The 20,136-nt window shown below is 47.1% G+C and overlaps 1 protein-coding gene across 1 annotated transcript; it reads right to left on the bottom strand.

Annotated features, from left to right (window-relative positions):
* Positions 1 to 220: 220 nt before the first annotated feature.
* PRDM9 (PR/SET domain 9) lies at positions 221 to 15,389 on the bottom strand. Its single transcript, XM_017338435.4, has 10 exons — positions 15,144 to 15,389; positions 14,890 to 15,013; positions 14,563 to 14,670; positions 11,779 to 11,828; positions 9,187 to 9,343; positions 7,990 to 8,091; positions 7,185 to 7,456; positions 6,730 to 6,797; positions 4,739 to 4,932; positions 221 to 1,872 (listed from the first exon to the last, which is right to left on the bottom strand). Exons 1-10 carry the CDS (start codon positions 15,210 to 15,212, stop codon positions 506 to 508), a joined length of 2,511 nt encoding a protein of 836 aa, XP_017193924.3. The 5' UTR covers positions 15,213 to 15,389; the 3' UTR covers positions 221 to 505.
* Positions 15,390 to 20,136: the final 4,747 nt, after the last annotated feature.

Raw genomic sequence — 20,136 nt, 5'->3', positions numbered from 1 at the left:
CAGGAGACAGACAACCCCTTCCTGGCCCTGACTGTGTATCAGTTCCTGGGTTTCTTTCCCAGAGCCCTGAGCTGATCCTCCAGTAATTTAGCCAGAGTGACTGCAGGCTCACAGCTTTTCAGGGCTAAATTCCTGTAGAGACCTGAGCTGGAACTCTTGTCCTTAGTAAGAGCAGAATAAGGCATGTGCTTGGGCTTCAGATTTGCATGGAGACAAAATTTATTAGAAGAGACCAAGAAATAAAGAAACAAATAAAGCAAAACGGGATCGGTGTGGGAAACAAACACAAGTCAACAGCCCATGAACACTCAGGCAACTCTCCTGTTTTTCTAACTCATCTCATAAAAGTGGAGGGATGTTGAATCAGTTATTTCTGATCTCTGCACTATTGAGGAAGGTAAGGAGTCAGCAGACTTTGGAAGACCTCTCTGAGCTGCAGTGTGGAGGTGTGTGGTGGCCACACTTGTCCCCCGTAGTTGCTGAAATGTGATTTTTTCCCCCTGATTTACTCATCCACCCTGCAAGCATAGGGCTTCTCCCCTGTGTGTGTCCTCTGGTGACTGATGAGGTTTGACTTCCGCGTGAAGCTTTGCCCACACTCCCTGCAAGCATAGGGCTTCTCCCCTGTGTGTGTCCTCTGGTGAGTAATGAGGGCTGACTTCTGCGTGAAGCCTCGCCCACACTCCCTGCAAGCATAGGGCTTCTCCCCTGTGTGTGTCCTCTGGTGAGTAAGGAGGGCTGACTTCACTGTGAAGCCTCGCCCACACTCCCTGCAAGCATAGGGCTTCTCCCCTGTGTGTGTCCTCTGGTGCTTGATGAGATCTGACTTCTGCGTGAAGCCTCGCCCACACTCCCTGCAAGCATAGGGCTTCTCCCCTGTGTGTGTCCTCAGGTGACTGATGAGGTTTGACTTCTGCGTGAAGCCTCGCCCACACTCCCTGCAAGCATAGGGCTTCTCCCCTGTGTGCGTCCTCTGGTGACTGATGAGGTGTGACTTCCGCGTGAAGCCTCGCCCACACTCCCTGCAAGCATAGGGCTTCTCCCCTGTGTGCGTCCTCTGGTGACTGATGAGGTTTGACTTCTGCGTGAAGCCTCGCCCACACTCCCTGCAAGCATAGGGCTTCTCCCCTGTGTGTGTCCTCTGGTGCCTGATGAGGTGTGACTTCCGCGTGAAGCCTCGCCCACACTCCCTGCAAGCATAGGGCTTCTCCCCTGTGTGTGTCCTCTGGTGACTGATGAGGTGTGACTTCTGCGTGAAGCCTCGCCCACACTCCCTGCAAGCATAGGGCTTCTCCCCTGTGTGTGTCCTCTGGTGACTGATGAGGTTTGACTTCACTGTGAAGCTTTGCCCACACTCCCTGCAAGCATAGGGCTTCTCCCCTGTGTGTGCTCTCTGGCCATTAATGAGGTGTGACTTGTCACTGAGGCCTTGCCTACAATCTCTATACTTGACTCCTGCAATTCGTGACAGCCCTGCCCCCACAGATGATTTGCCTGTGTCCTCTGGATTCAGTTCTTGGCCTATTCTAGGCTCTTCCTCTATCATTCTCTCACCCTCCCTTGAGGTCTCCACTTGTCCTTTGGGAAGGCTGGAAAAAGACCTTGAGATCGCCTTCTGCCTTGTCCTTTTGGACAAGAATCTGGACTTTTCTTTGACGTCTTGACCTTCGTTTTTGTCATTCCAGCTCTGTGGATCAGACAGCTTCTGATGCTCTTTCCCTGGACAGGGATTCGCTGGTTGCAGGTGATTTCTTGCAGGTGCTCCTGGGAAGATCTGAGAGGAGTGACTGCGCTCCATGTGTTGACTGAGGAACTTGTGACTGGAGAAGGCCAGAGAGCACGAGGGACAGGGATGGATTTCTGGCTTTGGCTCTGCCGAAAGAGGTTTTTGGTTAGGGCAGAAACAGACAAGCAGGCTGGCCATCTGCATTGCCGTGAGTGAGGCCAGCCCCACTATTTGTTCTGTACATGTTAGCAACCCAAGCATTCCTGTATGGTGTATTTTTTTTCATTCTATTTTTCTCTACATCTTCAGATATCCAGAAAGCCCACATCAGAGGCCCTTTCTAAGTATCGGCCAGACTAAGGGCTTTTTTTTTTTTTTTAAAGATTTATGTATTTATTTGAAAGTCAGAGTTACACAGAGAGAGGAGAGGCAGAGAGAGAGAGAGAGAGAAAAGTCTTCCATCTGCTGGTTCACTCTCCAATTGGCCACAACGGCCGGAGCTGTGCTGATCCGAAGCCAGGAGCCAGGAGCTTCCTCTGGGTCTCCCACATGGGTGCAGGGGCCCAAGGACTTGGGCCATCTTCTACTGCTTTCCTAGGTCATAGCAGAGAGCTGGGTCGGAAGTGGAGCAGCCGGGTCTCGAATTGGCACCCATATGGGATGCCGGCACTGCAGGCAGCAGCTTTACCCACTATGCCACAGTGCCAGCCCCAAGACTAAGGGTTTTCAATTAGCATCCTGCAACTTCACTGTGTCATAGCTGGGGCTCCAGAGACCTCTACCCACATCCCAGATGCTTTCTTCATTGGACCCTCCCTGATCATCTGCTGTACCTTCCTCCGCTCACATGGGGAGGTCACTTTTCCTGACATGTCTGTGGCTATTTTATTCTGTTGAGAAACAACTACACTGGTCACTTAGGGTGGATTTTCTCTCATGACATTCCCGTTGAAGAGAAAGGGATCTATTAAGTTGGGAGTCACTCACCCTGGAGACACACAAATGTGGAAGTCACATAGTGTTTAAGAGAGCACCTGCGAGTAGATCCGTGTTTTAGTCTCTCCATTCAAAAAGAGGGCTCACGTGTCTGATCTCACTGGGAGGCAGAACTCAGGCTGGGCAAGAGAGCATCCAGGTTCCAGGGACTGAAGGACTCTGGGTATTGCTGCCTCAACTAGGCCATGAATTGTTTGTTAGTGCTCTGCAAATCACAAAGTGAAAACATGTCCTCAGGCCTCACGCCATTCATTCCTAACTTATTTTATTCAGCATTTGCCCATTTCCCTTGCAGTACGAAGTCCTGATAGAAAAATACATCTCGTATCAGACTTCTCACCTCTCTGATCCCAGCTTCACTCAGGTACACGCTCTGAAGGGGTCACCCTCAACACTCTGTTTTCTGAAAGCTGACCACAGCATCATCTCAGAACACAGAACTCAAACCTCCACAGCTGTCTTCATCTCACTCAAAAAAAAAAAAAAATCTAGGGGCTGGTGCTGTGGTACAGTGGTTAAGCCATGGCCTGCAGTGCTGGCATCCCATATGGGTGCCTGTTGGAGTCCCTGCTGCTTCACTTCTGATCCAGCTCCCTGCTGGATCCAGTTCCCTGATCCTCCCATCTTTCCACTGGGAAAGCAGTGGAAGATGGTCCGAGTGTCTGGGCCCCTGCCACCCATGTGGGAGACCAAGAAGCTCCTGGTTTTGACCTGACCCAGCCCCAGTTATTGTGGCCTTTTGGGAAGTGAACCAACAGTTAGAGGCTCTCTGTCTCTCCATCTCTCTCTGTAACTCTGCCTATCAAATAAAGAAACAAATCTTTTTTTAAAAATTCAAGAACATCTAGGGGAAGCTCCTGGCTCCTGGCTTCAGATCGGTGCAGCTCCAAACATTGTGGCCATCTGGGGAGTGAACCAGCAGATAGAAGACCTCTCTCTCTCTTTCTCTCTCTCTGCCTCTCCTTCTCTTTCTGTGTAACTCTGACTTTCAAATAAATAAATCAATCTAAAAAAAAAAAAAAGAAACAGCTAAAAGAGCAGAAGAACCTTCCTTGATGAGAGAGCTGGCAGGTGCCAAAGAAGTCCTTTTTGCCTTGGACACTTTCAACGCAGTGTGCTGTGGGACATTTTATGCATAAAGTACTTAAAATATAAAAACAGAAAAAAATTGAAATATAACAGTTGTTTCCAAGAGTCAAAGACATATAAAATGAAATTTTTATATTTATTTATTTGAAAGGCAGAGTTACAAAGAGACAGAGGCAGAAGCAAAGAGAGATCTTCCATCCACTGGTTCATTCCCCAAATGGCCACAATGGCCAGAGCTGCGCTCATCTGAAGCCAGGAGCCAGGAGCTTCTTCCAGGTCTCCATGTGGATGCCGGGGCCCAAGCACTTGGGCCATCTTCTACTGCTTTCCCAGGCCATAGCAGGGAGCTGGATCTGAAGTGAAACAGCTAGGTCTTGATCCAGCCCCCATAAATGGATGCTGACACTGCAGGCTGTGGCTTTACCCACTACACCACAGTGCCAGCCCCATAAAATGAATCTTTAAATCTGTAAGAGCTAGTGTTGTGGCACAATGGGTTAAGTTGCTGCCTGTGATACTGATATGCTTGCTGGTTTGAATCCTGGCTGTTCCACTTCGTCCAGCTCCCTGGCAATGGACCTGGGACAGCAACGGAAGATGGCCCATGTGCTCGGGGCTCTGCACCCCTGTACGACTCCGATGGATTCCAGGCTTCTGGCTTCAGCCTGGTCCAGCCCCAGCTGGTGCAGCCATTTGGGGAGTGAACCAGTGAATGGAAGATCTCTGTCTCTCCATCTCCTTCTCTCTGTAACTTTACCTTTCAAGTGAATAAATAAATATTCAAAAAAGAATCCTTAATTTAAAAAACACCTGATGTGAAATTTGACTGACTTTATATTACATTTGATCTATTTAGAGTTGAACCACAAAAATTCCCATGAAGAATGCTTCTTTTCTTTCATTTTAAAGAACAATAGTGCTACCTACCTCTCCCTGCTGTGAGCTCTTCCTTCCACTTGCTGCCCCACTTGATCCCCAGCTCCTGGCCATATTCGTCCCCATACCAGACCAGCAGCTCACAGCCAGGCTTGATGACCTGGCAGGTGCGGTAGAATATCTGCTTGTGGTACTGAAAGGCCACCAGGTTCTGCTCCTCGTCATTCCGGGCACAGTTCACATACCTGAGGTGGAGACAGATGCTGAGTTCCCATTCCATGTCAGATTTGAGTCTAACTCATCACATGATGGCCAGGCCTCCACCCTCCCCCTTGGTTCCCCCCACCCCTGCCCCAGGGAGAACCTTCTGTTTCTGCCCAGGTCTCTTCCACAAGGTTAGTGAGTTCCCTGTTCCAAGTCTTGTTTGGATCCAGGGAGAGCCTTCTGTTTTTACCCAGGTTTCTCTCACAAGGTCAGTGAGTTCCCTGTTCCAAGTCCTATTTGTACCTAGGGAGAACCTTCTGTTTCTGCCCAGGTTTCTCTCACAAGGTCAGTGAGTTCCCAGTTCCAAGTCCTATTTGTAGTGCTCATCCTGCCAAGCATGCTTTTCTCTCTTTCCTAATTAACCATTTAAAAACCCAGTCCAGACTTCCACCTTGACTGGCCACAAAGTACAGTGATGCCTAGCTTCTCCAAACTCCAAACTAATTTCTGTTTGGTGCCACAGAACTTGCTGTGTGAGCCTGCTCTTTGCCTCCAGAGAGGCACTGGCTGAAGTCTGCCTTCCTTTAATCTCCTCACAGTACCCAGATGCCATTCCCCTACCTTCCCAGGTTCCCACAGAAACGGCCAATGTCCTCGTTATTCAATTTCCCTATCCCCTGATGAAGGGGGAGCCCCTTACAGAGCAGAGCAGGGCTGGGGCACTCGGCAGAGACTCATGGCCCTGCCACAGCTCACTTTTCCGCTGGATTCAGAACCCCACCCTTTAAAAAATATTTATTCATATTTATTTGAAAGGCAGAGTGATGGGGGGTGGTGGAAAAGAAAGGGAATGATAATGGATCCGCTGGCTTACTCCTCAAATGGCTGCAACAGCCAGGGTAGGTGCAGGGGTCCAAAATCTTGGGCCATCCTCCGCTGCTTTCCTGGGTACATTAGCAGGGAGCTGGATGGGAAGTGGAGTAGCTGGGATTCAAACCAGCATTCATGTGGGATGCTGGCATCACAGGCAGTGGCTCAACCTGCTGCACTATAACACCAGTCTCCAGAATCCAGTTTCGATTTCACTGTGGCTGGGAAAACTTCCCTTTTTTTTTTTTGACAGGCAGAGTGGACAGTGTGAGAGAGAGACAGAGAGAAAGGTCTTCCTTTCATTGGTTCACCCCCAAATGGCCGCCACAGCCGGCACGCTGCGCCTATCCGAAGCCAGGAGCCAGGCGCTTCCTCCTGGTATCCCATGCGGGTGCAGGGTCCAAGCACTTGGGCCATCCTCCACTGCCTTCCCGGGCCACAGCAGAGAGTTGGACTGGAAGAGGAGCAACCGGGACAGAACCGGCACCCCAACTGAGACTAGAACCTGGAGTGCCGGCACCGCAGGCGGAGGATTAGCCTAGTGAGCCGTGGCGCCGGCCGACTTCCTGTGCTTTAAGTTGTTCAGGCACTGTGCACTTCTCCAAATAATGGGAAAATTATAGTTAAGGACACAGGTTTCATGGGCTGTCCAGGTATTGAAATCCATTTTCCACACAGGAAGTGCTTAATAAATGTTGATTAGACAAAGGGTGAGTAGCCAGTAGATCTAGGCTCCTCAAAGCTTATCCTTGTGCCCCCTTGTGTCTAGCATATAGATTTATGTTTTGATAAAAGATATAGTATTTATATTTTATATCTTTTTAAAAATGGCCATGATATTGAAGAGCAGTGTCTGGAGAAAACCGAGGAGCATGGGGTCACTGAGGGAGGCGTAAGGAGAAGGAAAGGAATCTCAGCTTGTGAGAGAGAAGCGTCCTCCCCAGAACGTGACTTGCTCTGGGCCTTACCTCATCCAGTTGGCCCAAGATCTATCCTTTCCATCCACATACTCATAGCAGTTTCTCCCCTTGGTGATCTGAATTTCAGAAAAATAAGTTAAACTCTCCCTGGAGTGGGAAGAATTCAGAATTACTTTACTCAGCTGTCATCAGTGCTCTTTGGGCTTACACGGATTCAGACACGAGTTGTGACCACATGTTGTGCTCCTGCTCATCAGTAGACATCTGAGTTGATTTATAGTCAGAGCAGAGGACCACAGGGAGGACACCTGCTTTGTCTCTTATTGCCCTGCTCTGTCGTAACCTGCCATCTTTACACAGGAGTTCCGCATCTGTGCAAAGACTGCTGAGTGAGCTAATCATGTTGTCCCTATCTATGTCCTAATACGTGGGAGGAGACATCCCACCAAAGGCACAGAAGGGATGTGGGGAGCCAGAAGACAGGCGAGGGAAGCACTTCTCACCAGCCAGGAGTACCCGCTGTTGGCTGCCTCCTCCTCTTCTGTGATCTGGCCCTCGTAGGGACCAAAGTGCAGACCCAGTGGCAGATCTGATGCCTCATTCCATACTCCAAGCCCAGCCTCAGGGATGCCTGATGGTCCAATTCTTAGCCCAGGGGGCAGGCTGAGGACTGAGCGATTGGGATGCCCCTTGTCCACTGCACTGTCCTTTACAAATATGGGTGGTCCGTGAACAGCACAGCTGTCTAGGAAGAAGTTCTGACACTTCTCACAATCTGGAGAGGAGAGCAGCAAGGATTAGTAAAAGTATACTACTTGTTGCTGGGTATAGAGAGCTTCAGGAACAGCCCAGCATTCACATCATTTAGCCTCAATCTTTTATTTATTTATTTATATATTTGACAGGCAGAGTGACAGACAGTGAGAGAGACAGAAAGGTCTTCCTTCCGTTGGTTCTCCCCTGTAATGGCCACTACGGCGGGCAGTACGCCAGGAGCCAGGCACCTCCTCCTGGTCTCCCACATGGGTGCAAGGGGCCCAAGCACTTGGGCCATCTTTCACTGCCTTCCCAGGCCACAGCAGAGAGCTGGACTGGAAGAGGAACAACCAGGACTAGAACTCAGCGCCCATATGGGATGCCAGCGCCGCAGGCGAAGGATTAACCAACTGAGTCACGGCGCTGGCCCCCAGCCTCAATCTTGCACTCCAAGTTATAAGAGGAAGGGGACGAAGTGGGGCCAAATGATGAGATGAATTTTGAGTCAGGACATAGGAGCCTTGAGTGTGAGTGGGCCAGAGGATCACTTACAGAGGTAATCGTCATCCTGAGGCTCACTGCACTCTTTGTATGCCTGACTCTTTCTTTTTCGAAAGCTGTACATCTTCACTTCAATATTCTTCCTTCTAAGTCCTGAGTTGGAGAGAGTAGGTGAGTGAAGTTAGGAGTACAGAATGTTCATTCCTGCTTTATCTGAAAATGTGAAACCTCCTATCATCAAATTATCACCTATGCTTTTACATATCTTCCCGCTACCTCATCTCCTGCCCTTAAATATTGGCTCAGAGAGACCAAGGCTCCACACTTACCAAATGACAATGTCTAACTGAATTTAAGTTTCTAACTGTTCCCACCAGCAGATTTAATCTCTCAGCATTTATACTTATAAAAACACTTTGTTCATTCATAAAACATTTTTGAGGATATAGTACATATTAAGTATTGAGCAGAGGCCTAGACATATCTCACTAAGAAAATGTGGCTTGTACCATCAAAGATCAATTTATTGGCCACCTTGCATGTATCAATTATTTTATTTTTTAATGCTTTCAAATAATATGAAGTGTCTTCAAAGAGTTCACAGAAAAACCGCATGGATTTAAAAAATGGTTTTTCACTGAAATAAACTTAGGTTTTAATTCCTTTTCCATGAACTTTTAAAAAATTGTTAATTTAAGAGGCAAAGAGAGACAGAGAGAGGAAGTGAAAGGGCAAGCTGCCATCCACTGGTTCACTCCCTAAACAGCTGCAGTAGCAGCCAAAGCTGGGAGCAGGGAACTCAATCCAGGTCTCTCACATGGATGGCAAGAACCCACTCACTTGAGTCATCACTGTGTCCCGGGGTTATATCAGCATGAAGCTGGCGTCAGCAGCAGAGCCAGACATGGGCGTCTTCACTACTAGGCCAACTGATTTCCTGTCTGGGAAATTGTTGTATATGAGCTATGTATCCTTATCCTCATTTTGCATGTTAGCACTCAGGAGCTCAGAGAATTTATGATTTCTCAAAGGCTCCAATACTTTGTGTGGACTATAACCCAAGTACGTGAATTCAGAATTAATGTGTCCACCTGCTATTCAATATTACAATCAATTTTTGGTCTCCTAGCTTAATCCAGCATAAGTCCAGACCCATTCAAAGTATGCCCCACATATCTCAGTCATCCTCATCAGCCTTCATCCAGAGGGCCTGGAGGAACTGAAGTCGCCAAAGTACTTTCGCTTTACCCAATTTTCGTGTGGAGTGCTGTCCAGACGTCCTCGTTTCTTTAGGAGGGAACGATGGTTTCTGGTCCTCCTCTGAGCCAGTTGTGTTCAGCAAATTTGCTATTCCTGACAATTCCTTCAAACTAGATTCATTATTTACAGGCAACCTGGGCATCCCCTTTAATGTAAGAGTCACATTAAAAAGATAATTTTCATTTCTTTAGTTCCTTAGGGCTTGCAGTGTGTTTTCACACACATGACTTTATTTAGTGCTTCATCGTCTCTGGAAATATCTAATGTGTGAATACTTGAGGGAAAAGCAACATCTAAGTGGGTGTTTTTAAATATCTATTTATTTGAAAGTCAGAGTTGCACTCAGAGAGAAGGAGAGGCAGAGAGAGAGAAAGAGAGGTCTTCCATCCACTGGTTCACTCCCCAGTTGGCCGCAACGGCCAGAGCTGTGCCAATCCGAAGCCAGAAGCCAGGAGCTCCCTCCAGGTCTCCCACGTGGGTGCAGGAGCCCAAGGACTTGGGCCATCTTCTACTGCTTTCCTAGACCATATCAGAAAGCTGGATTGGAAGTGGAGCAGCCAGGTCTCGAACTGACGCCCATATGGGATGCCGGCACTGCAGGTGGCAGCTTTACCTGCTACACCACAGCGCCAGCCCCCAATTCTTAGAGCCATGAAGAATCTCTCACTGAATCCAGGGCTAGAACCTATGCCTTAAGGCTCTTTCTCTCCAACTGGTTTTCAGTTTCTTCTGTACAGATGCAAGTGAGGGAGAGTGAATACTTGGGAAGATGAGCTAGAGAACAGACAAAGTCTGTGAAAGAAGGCAGAAGGGCTTATAGAGAAAAGGAAGCTATCTTCCATAAACCAGTCGACATCTGGTGGAAGGGGAAACGTAGAAGAGCAGAGAGGGCATAAAATAGACCTGGAACATGAGTGTGCATCAGTGAGGCTGGGAGGACGTGGAAGCAGTGAGACTGGTGGAAATGGAGCATGGTGCTCAATCTGCAAATTGCAATATCCTGAGAATAATATTTGACTGTGCAATTCATGGGTGTCTGTGTCAATTCTGTTGAATCAGGGTATACCATTAGTTAATTCTCTTCAGCTTCTTTTCTTGATCTGTAAACTGATATACATGTGATATGGTAATGTTCATTATGAGCTATTGAATATGGCACGAATGTGAGATTAATAATTTTTCCTACAGTCCTGTTATCAATTTACCTCTTCAATAATCTTTAAAGTTGAAATCTGACTCAAAGATTTTATCTTCAGCATTCCTTGGACCTATTACTACTTGTTTAATTAGTAAAATTTTGAATCAGTCTCCCAGAAAACAGTGAGAGGTTCTTCATGGCTCTGAGAAGAATTGGGGGCTGGCGCTGTGGTGTAGCGGGTAAAGCTGCTACCTGCAGTGCCGGCATCCCATATGGCGCCAGTTCGAGACCTGGCTGCTCCACTTCCAATCCAGCTCTCTGCTATGCCTAGGAAAGCAGTAGAAGATGGCCCAAGTCCTTGGGCTCCTGCACCCACGTGGGAGACCTGGAGGGAGCTCCTGGCTTCTGGCTTCGGATTGGCACAGCTCTGGCCGTTGCGGCCAACTGGGGAGTGAACCAGTGGATGGAAGACCTCTCTTTCTCTCTCTCTGCCTCTCCTTCTCTCTGAGTGCAACTCTGACTTTCAAATAAATAAATATTTAAAGAGAGAGAGAGAAGAATTGGAATGAACTGGGCTCTCAATTCATAATGCAGAGGCAACAGGCCAAATAAATAATTCCAAACAAACAAAAAAAAGTTGCCTAAATAGAGCTCAGAGGAAGAGGCTGTCATTTCCTCCTTCAGGAATGAGGATTTGAAATTAGTTGCAGAAGATACATTTCTACTGAATATATGAACCTATCTGAAACTTGAAGTCATTATCTCACTTCCTGATTCTCAATCAGGAAACCCAAAACTCCTCAGGGCTTGGAACTGCTTCTTCTTATCAGAACGGGTCCCTTATGAGGTGGGGACCCCTTCTCATTCTTCATTTGGACCACTCACAGTACAAACTGCCTGTATCTTTATAAGCTTCCTTTATTCAGACTGCTTAATGCATCTCTCACTTTACTACGGCAGAGAAAAACAGACTGAGATAATCAGAAGAATGATGTAAACATGTGTGATTAAAAAAGCACAAACTTTGCAAAGCTATGAAAGTGCTAATGAGCTTGGAAGCGCTCTTGATGAGGAGTTTTGGGTTGGATTATACAACCACTCACTGTAATCTCAAGCACATAACTCAACATTTCTGTGCCTCAGATTCCTCATCTATAAAACTAGTATATTTTAGTACCTGCCTCACAGGGTTCTTGGAAGGTTTAAATGGGTTTATTCACGTAAAATGCTTAAAAATAAGGCCTGAAATACTATGAAAACAAAACAAGTGGTAGTGATTATTTTGCCATTCTTACTTCCTCTCCGTGATGCTGTCAGACATTATGTTAAAGAGACCCAGAGAGGAAATGGCAGCTCCTAGTATACGCTGTGCCTTCTTCTCTTGCCCGTGATGGGCCCATAAGAAAAATTTTTCTAGTGAAAGGGATCTGGGAGATACTCACCTTCTGGTGTTTGCTGTGTTCCGTTCTGAAGGCCATCCAAGGAGGTTTGACTGGAAGGTGACAACAAATCAGTGTTGGTTGGTAAATGTTTCAAAACTTTGGAAATCCTCATTAGAGAAAGAATTCTGAGCCAGAGAGTAGAGTGATGATTCCAAATATGATCCTGATGTTGTTGGGAGCCACTGTGCTGGTTTCCCTGTATAGGCCTTTGTTTAAACTAACCTTCAGCTGTGTTCCTGTAAGGAGGATTCACTAGAAAATTCCATTTGTACAACTCACTGATATGATTAGCGTTTGGCCTTCTGGCTTCAGTGCTCTTTCTTGTACCTCGATAAGCACGTCTGGCAGCTGTAAGACCTCGCTGTAACTCCCTTTGTCAAATTGATACTGGTTCCTGTGAAATTATTCCTTTGATCTATGTTGTGAGATGACTTCTGCTTACCCTCGACTGTACAATTCTTGCCTTATACTATATGAGCCACCTCCTTCTCCAATAAAGTTGAGACCTTGATCAGAGTACTGTCTTGGTCTCCCTTCTCGTGTCTGGTTTGTCTCTCCATTCAGGTCTGCCCTCCTCATGTCCTAGTTGATTACCCCGCGGGCCAGGGCAGATGTGACATAACAATGCTTTCTGTGGCCATCTGGGGAGTGCATCAGTGGTCAGACGATCTCGCCCTCTCCCTCCCTCCCTTTCTGTAATTCTTCCTTTCAAATAAAAAATAACAATAGACAAATCTTTAAAAAAACTCAGTTGTGCTTCTGTACACTAACAATGAAAAATCCCAAAAGGAAATTAAGAAAGGAACCTCCTCTTCAACAGCATCAAAAAGAATAAAATACTTAAAAACAAACTTAACTGAACCTGGGTTGATACTGAGGGATGACTGTACAAAAATTAATTCAAAATGGATTGAGGACTTGAAAGAAATCTTGCCACATGCTACAACATGGATAAATCTTGACATTTTAGTAAGTAAAGTAAGCCTGTCACAAAAAAACAAATACACACAAAGACAAATAGGTGATTTCACCTATATGAGGTATCTAAAGTCATGAAATTCATAGAAACAGAGTAGAGTTGTGTTTTCAAGGGTCTTGGATGCAGACTTGAGCGTGAAAGGGGACTGAAGAGGCATAAGTCATCAGGACACTGTCTTTGCTGCAGGATACCATGCACTCAGCTCCTCAGCTGCAACACAGCTTTTGAACTATGACACAGGAAACATCTGCTGTAACTTAAGCAGGAGTAAGCCTTCTGTTTTAGGGCCTTTATAGGAAAAATGATTAACAAAAGCATTGTTTGCCTCTCCCTGCATGGAGGCAACATCAGAACCTGAGACTGTAGTGTGCTCCCTTAATAAAAAACCCAGACTGTAACTTGCTGTATCTCTCCTTGATTTTTAAATCTGATCGGTAACCATGACATAAATCTATTTTGTTTAAACCCTACTCAATGCACACACCAGCCCTGTAAGACATGTGTAAAATTTGTAACCAAACAGAAGTTTGTGTGCTTGAATCCTCACTTTGACTTTCTGATTCTCCAACACGATTGCTGATTTCAGTCCATAGGGGAAGGAGGAAATGGGGGTGGTTATTCAAGTACACTTTCAGTCATGTATGATGAAATAGTTTGAAAGCTCTGTTGCACAATAATGTACATATAATTAACAACACTGAACACTTAAAACTGTTAAAACCATTAGGGTACAGTTGTGTTATGTGAGTTCTCATCACATGAAAAAAAAAAAAAACAAATTGAGTAGTAAGGTGGAAACTTTCTGAGTCCAGAAAAAGATGCACAGATGTGTGGTAAACCATGGAGGTATACCCACTAAAATCTTTCTTTTCACGTTGAAATCTTTGTGTGCAACCAAACAGTGGGCTTTCACACCTCTTACTCTACTCTTGACAGCCTAAGGAATCTGAAATCCATAGATGGGAAACCATAGACCTAATCCAAGTTGGCTTTCTCCAGTTCAGGAAGATCGACTTTATCTTCTAAACTGTCCTGCCCAAGCAGTAGAAGAGGAAATGAACTGCTCACTTCTATATCAATTACGCATCTTTTTATTTCCAGGATGCCTACTGTGGTGACTTGTTGGAAAGATCAGGGAAATTAAACAGCTCTCTCAAATCTTTTCCAAGAATGAAAACAGGTTCATTCTTAGGTGACAGTATGAGGTGGTGTGATTAAGTATACATGGATAGATTATATATTATGTTACTTCTTCTAAAACATTTAATTCAGTAATCAAACTTATGAGATTAGTCTTAGGAAGCCTTTGGGAGGATGTGCAATTTAAGATTTCTTTAATTGCCTCTTGATTAACATTGTTTAATAAAAATAAGTTTTAAAAGAAATGTGTTAAATTTTAAACATAGAGAAAATAGAGAGTGACACTGAAAAATCTATGCATCTATCATCATTCAGCCAATCCTGGCTGCTTTAGATACTTTTATCTTCATTTCAAAATCAAAAAACAAAATTCAAAATGATAAGCAAAAAACTAACCAACTACCGTGAAGCCACCTGCCAGTCCGTCCTTCTAGTAACGAAGCTGCCCTGAATTTGCTATTTCATGCACTTCCAGATTTCATACATGTACCACTTGTTGTCTCTACATAACACAGCTGCTGTTCTACGACGTTGCCTCTAACTGCAGTGGTGTTTTGCTGCACCCTGTGCTGAAGGTAACAGGTGTCCTTTGCTAACTTGGAGACATTGCTGGGCCTGATCCCTAGACTGGTTTCCGGTCGCCTCTGACCCCTCCTGGCGCTCACCTTGCTGCCTAGGCGTCCATTCTTCGTCGGAGTCCTCAGTGTCATCCGCCCGGGCTCTGACTGCGAGCCTTCGGTGACACATGAAAGCCGGTCGCGGGGCTCTGAGACCTGGAAAGAAGCAACATCTTCACCCTGAGGGCAGAGCTGGGAGGAGGAACAAAGGGGGTGGCAGGACAAGCACCCCGAAGCCTGATGGACTGGGAGAGTCCAGGTCCAGATGCGAGCTCTGTACGGCCAGACTGCAAAACTCCGCGTCCAGATTCGTCCCCGCGCAGAGGGGAACGGTGGGCAGAGGCAGGCACCGAGGGGTTCACGCAGACCGGGTACCTATGGCTACCAGCGCGCAGTAGTTCCTCTTCACGTTCCGGTAGCGGCTCTTCTCCCACTCGCCCATCTCTGCCCACTCTTCCTTGGAGAAGTAGATGGAAATATCCCGGAAGGCATCTTGGACCTGAAAGACGCCGGATCCCCTGGGCGACGCCCGAGTCGCGGCGGAGCGCGGAGCCAGCCTGTCTTCCGCCCGGAGCGTCTGTCGGGCCCTCCCCGCGCCGGGCTGACCCCTGCGCGGCCCGGGCTCTCACCTCCGGCTTCCCCCGCGCCTGGCCTGCGTCTGCCCCCGGGCTCGGCTCCGCGGGAGCCGCGGCGCTCATGGTCGGGGCCCCGCACAACTCCCGTCTGCGTCCAGGGCTCCTGCGGGAGAGAAGGCGCTGAGCCAGGCCCGTCTCGGGGCGGCGGCGCCGGGGCGGGCGGACCAGCGGGCAGCCCCGGGGCTGGCGGGCGCTTCGCAGGCCGCGTCCCTCCTGCCCCCTGGCGCTTCGTGGTGCAGGGAAGACGCGGGGCGCCCGAGGTCGCGGGGTCGGGGACTCGGGGCTGGACGGGGGGCGGGTGCGACCCTGTGGACCGTCCAGGCCCCGCCGGTCAGAGGGAGGGACTTCCCCACAGGCGGCGGAGGTTGGGGTCTCTCAGGCCGAGGTTTGGGGTCTCGGGCCGAGGAGTTTTGGGGTCCCTCATGAGGGGTTCCTGAGGCCTGGGAAGCCGCAGGGTTGTTTCCAGGCTGAGCGGCTCTCGCGGTGGGGAAACCGGGTCTCTGTGGTGAGGGCTGAGGGGTCCCCCCAGGCTGAGGGGTTTGGGACCGGCACTGGGGATTTGGGGCGCGCCCGCCGTCCCCGGCTGAGGGCCTTGGGGGCCCATCAGCTTAGGGGGTGGCAGGATTCGGGGTCTCTCAGGCGGAGGGGATGTGAGGCGCTGGGGATTTGGGGCGCGCCCGCGGTCCCCGGCTGAGGGCCGTGGGGGTCCATCAGGTTAGGGGGTGGCAGGATCCGGGGTCTCTCAGGCGGAGGGGATGTGAGGCGCTGGGCTGGGGGTTTCAGGGTTTCCCGGCTCCCGTCGGTGCCTCCCGCTCGCCTCACGCGCTGTTCGCCGCGGCCGCGCCCTCTGCGAGCCCCTCGTGTCGGGGAGGTCAGACCCGCGCGGGGCGCCCCGGGAGGCGCGGGCCGCCGATTGGTCGGGGAGCTACTGGGGCGGGACAAGGGGCGGAGCCATGCCTGTCCGTCACCGGTACCTCAGAGCGGGACCGAGGTTTCCCGCCCCTGAGCGGAGGGAGGGAAGAATCATTTTATTCTTATAATTGTATCAATGAATTACGTGGAGTCTGTTTTCTTTTTATTAATGTCACATTAATATGAGAATTGTGTTGTAGGAATTATTCATTTTCTGTAACCCCGAGAATCTAAGATATTAACCAATAGCTTTAAAAATAATAAATAAATAATATTAAAAATGGGGAAAAAGAAATTACACTGCCAGAGGAGAAAAATAATAAATAAATAATATTAAAAATGGGGAAAAAGAAATTACACTGCCAGAGGAGAAAATAATGAATCAGAATAAAGCAAGCATTTATGGTGTAAATGTGTCAAAAGAGCAAATATGTATATTCAACTCTTGGAACTCCAGCTGGAGAAGAGGATGATAAAGAATTAAAAAGCTTATTTTTTTAAAAAAACACAAATCCTTCCAAATTTGGAGAAAGATATATATTTGAATATCTTTATCTTGGTTAATAGAACACAAAATTTCAGCTAAACAGAAGAAATAAATTCAAGAGATCCAAGTACAGTTAATTATAGTACATTTTATAATTTTTTAAAAATGGAAAGGTAGCACACAGAGTTGAAGACCCATTTCTGTCAAGTACTCAGAATATATAAACAACTTTTATAGGATGGAAACAAAAGTACAAACTTCACAGTCATTTTTTGTCAGAATGTACACAGATTTTCACCAAGCATGTGAAAAGCTGTCCACTTAGGGGAGTGAAAATCAAAAACCCAGGAAGATACCACTTCACACCCAGTTGGAGACTGTGAAAGGGAAAATAATTATTGGAAAGGATGTGAAGATATTAGAGACTTAATACATTAAAATCTTCACACATACATAGCTAGCTGCTATGAAAAATAGTTTGGGATTTTCTCAAAAAGTTAAATACAGAAATACCTTATGGACCGGTGTCCCACATCTAGAAATATTAACTGAACAATTGAAAGCAAGTACACTCATGCGTTGCTGAATGAAAGTTTTATGTCCTGAGAAATCCACCATCATGCAGCTTTGGCTGTGTAAATGCCATGCTATGTACTACAAAAACTAAGATGATTACAGCGTGCCTCGGTGGTACGGTCTATGAGGTCACTGTTGTGTATCTGGGCTCTCACTGACTGAAACGTTGTGCAGTGCAGGCTGCACTCAAATGTGCTTGTGTATCCGTAGACCCACTGTTTGTCATAACCGAAATTGGAAATTCCCTGAATGTTCATCAGTGAGTGAACAGGTGCACAACTTGTGGTGTATCCATGTGAGGACACTTCAAAGAGCTCATGGAAAATGAAGTTAAGGCCAGCGCCGCGGCTCAATAGGCTAATCCTCCACCTGCAGTGCCGGCACACCGGGTTCTAGTCCCGGTCGGGGCTCCGGATTCTGTCCCGGTTGCCCCTCTTCCAGGCCAGCTCTCTGCTGTGGCCCGGGAGTGCAGAGGAGGATGGCCCAGGTCCTTGGGCCCTGCACCCGCATGGGAGACCAGGAGAGGCGCCTGGCTCCTGGCTTTGGATCAGCGCGGTGCCCTGGCCGCTGCACGCTGGCCGCAGCGGCCATTGGAGGGTGAACCAACGGAAAAGGAAGACCTTTCTCCCTGTCTCTCTCTCTCACTGTCCACTCTACCTGTCCAAAATAAATAAATAAATAAATAAATAAAAGATGCTTATTTGGCTGCCAAAAATGTATGAAATCTATGCACATTTTTTTTCATAGTGCACTTTCTATGAGCTTGTTGATGTTCTCTCACACAATGGGATATTATTCAGCCATAGAAAACAATAAAGTTAACATTTTACAGTAAACTAGTCAGGAGAAAGGAGACGACATGCATTTGGGCTGGATTCATTGATTCTCTTCAAGTTGCCTGGGTTTAAGTCCCCACTTTGCCTCTGATTCCACCTTCCTGCTAATGCACACGTCAGGAGGCAGTAGGTGATGGCTCAAGTGGTTGGATCCCGCCACCCACCGGGGAAATCTAACTTGAGTTCCTGACTCCTGCGTTTGGCATGGCCCAGCTCTGGCTATTGTGGACAATTTGAGAGTGCTCCAGGAAGATCAGGTCTGGCTTCCGACCGGCTGCAGAACCACTGCAGAGCTAACTGCAGATCTGCTTCTCTTGATTCTTGCTGCAGCGGCCTCTGCCGCAACAGCAGTATCCCATATGGGCGCCGGTTCTAGTCCTGGCTGTTCTACTTTAAGAGAATATGCAATGATGTTAACCCTCGCCAGACAGCTTACAGCTCAGTAAGTGTGGTGGAATGAGAAGGCCGAGCCAAGATAACCACTGGCAACAGAAACTGCCCGGCAATAGGCTGTGATTGCATGGTTTTGGAAACCACATGACAGCGGAGTCTTTCTGGCAACAGGCTGTGATTGGATGGCTTCAGAAACTACCTGGCAACAGGGTGTGATTGGTTAGGGCATAGACTGCCCCTTGACGGGATTGGCTGCCTTGGCTATATAAGCTGCTGTACCAACTGAAATAAACGAGTCTGCAGGCTGCTTGCCTCAGGCCTGCTTTCACCTGACTCTCGGGTTCTGGTGGTGACTCCGCGCCTCTTGCTACCACCACGCTCCTCCTCCCAGAAATGAATCCGCTGCAACAAGTAAGAGTGTGGAAAGAAAACATCTTCAGTAACTCTGTTCCCATGTGTAATGTATCCATCCTGTGGCCGACATGTTACATTAGAATTCCCAGTCCCTGTAAGGGAGACAAGGAGGCTAAAACCATATGCAAGGGAAAACCCTTCTTTGTTCAGAGCTCAGGATTTTGGTAAGAAATTCCACCTGGGCTTTATGTAGAAGACTACTTTAGTATTTTTTTTTTATTCTAGTACCATTGGTTGAACTCTGTAATTAATACACAATTATTCTTAGGTGTTTAAATTTTAACTGAAAAGTGATCCCTGTTAGGAATTTGGAAAACATTATGCTGAGTGAAATAAGCCAATCCCAAAGGGACAAATACCACTTGTTCTTGATAGGTGACAACTAACTGAGCACCAAAAAGGAAACCTGTTAAAATGAAATGAACACTATGAGAAATGGTGACTTGATCAGCCCTCACCCTGACTGTTGATGAGCAACTTAATATGTTATCCCTCTTAGTATTTTTTTTGTTTGTTCTACTTAATACTTTTGGTTGAATACTGTAATCAATACACAATTCTTCTTAAGTGCTGAAACTTAACTGAAAAGTGATTGCTGTTAAATATAAGAGCGGGAATAAGAGAGGGAAGAGATGTGCAATTCGGGACATGCTCAAGATGACTTACCTCAAACGGTAGAGTTAGAAACATACCAGGGGATTCGAATTCAATCCCATCAAGGTGGCATGTACCAATGCCATCTCACTAGCCCCAGTGATCAATTTCTGTTCACAATTGATCATAATGATAGGACTAAGAACCAAAGGGATCACATAAATAAGAATAGTGTCTGCAAAGACTAGCTGATAGAATAAAAAAGGGAGAGAATGATCCAACATGGGAAGTGAGATACACAGCAGACCCATAGAATGGCAGATGTCCTAAACAGCACTCTGGCCTCAGAATCAGCCCTTAAGGCATGCGGATCCAGCTGGAATGCCCATGAGACTATTTCAGGCATGGAAAGCCAAGACACTCTGGGGAAAAAAAAAAACCTAAATGAAAAATCTCCACGAGTGAGATCCCAGTGGAAAGAATGGGTCATCAAAGAAGGAGGTACCTTTCTCTGAAGGGAGGAGAGAACTTCCACTTTGACCTGGCCTTGTCTAAATATGGTCAGAGTCAGTGAACTCAGGGGACTTCCATAGCCTTGGCAGCTCATGACAAGAGCCTAGGGTGATTACTGATGCCATAAACAAGAGTATCAATTTGTTAAGTCAACAACAGGAGTCACTGTGCACTTACTCCTCATGTAGGATCTTTGTCCTTAATTGTGCTGTACATTGAGATTTAATGCTATAACTAGTACTCAAACAGTATTTTTCACTTT

This window comes from Oryctolagus cuniculus, chromosome 21 (genome assembly GCF_051225735.1).
Source record: "Oryctolagus cuniculus isolate XC-2025 breed Fujian yellow rabbit chromosome 21, ASM5122573v1, whole genome shotgun sequence".
Lineage (NCBI taxonomy): Eukaryota > Metazoa > Chordata > Mammalia > Lagomorpha > Leporidae > Oryctolagus > Oryctolagus cuniculus.
Note: the sequence above shows the minus strand (reverse complement) of the source record. Positions and strands in the feature narration are given on the sequence as shown.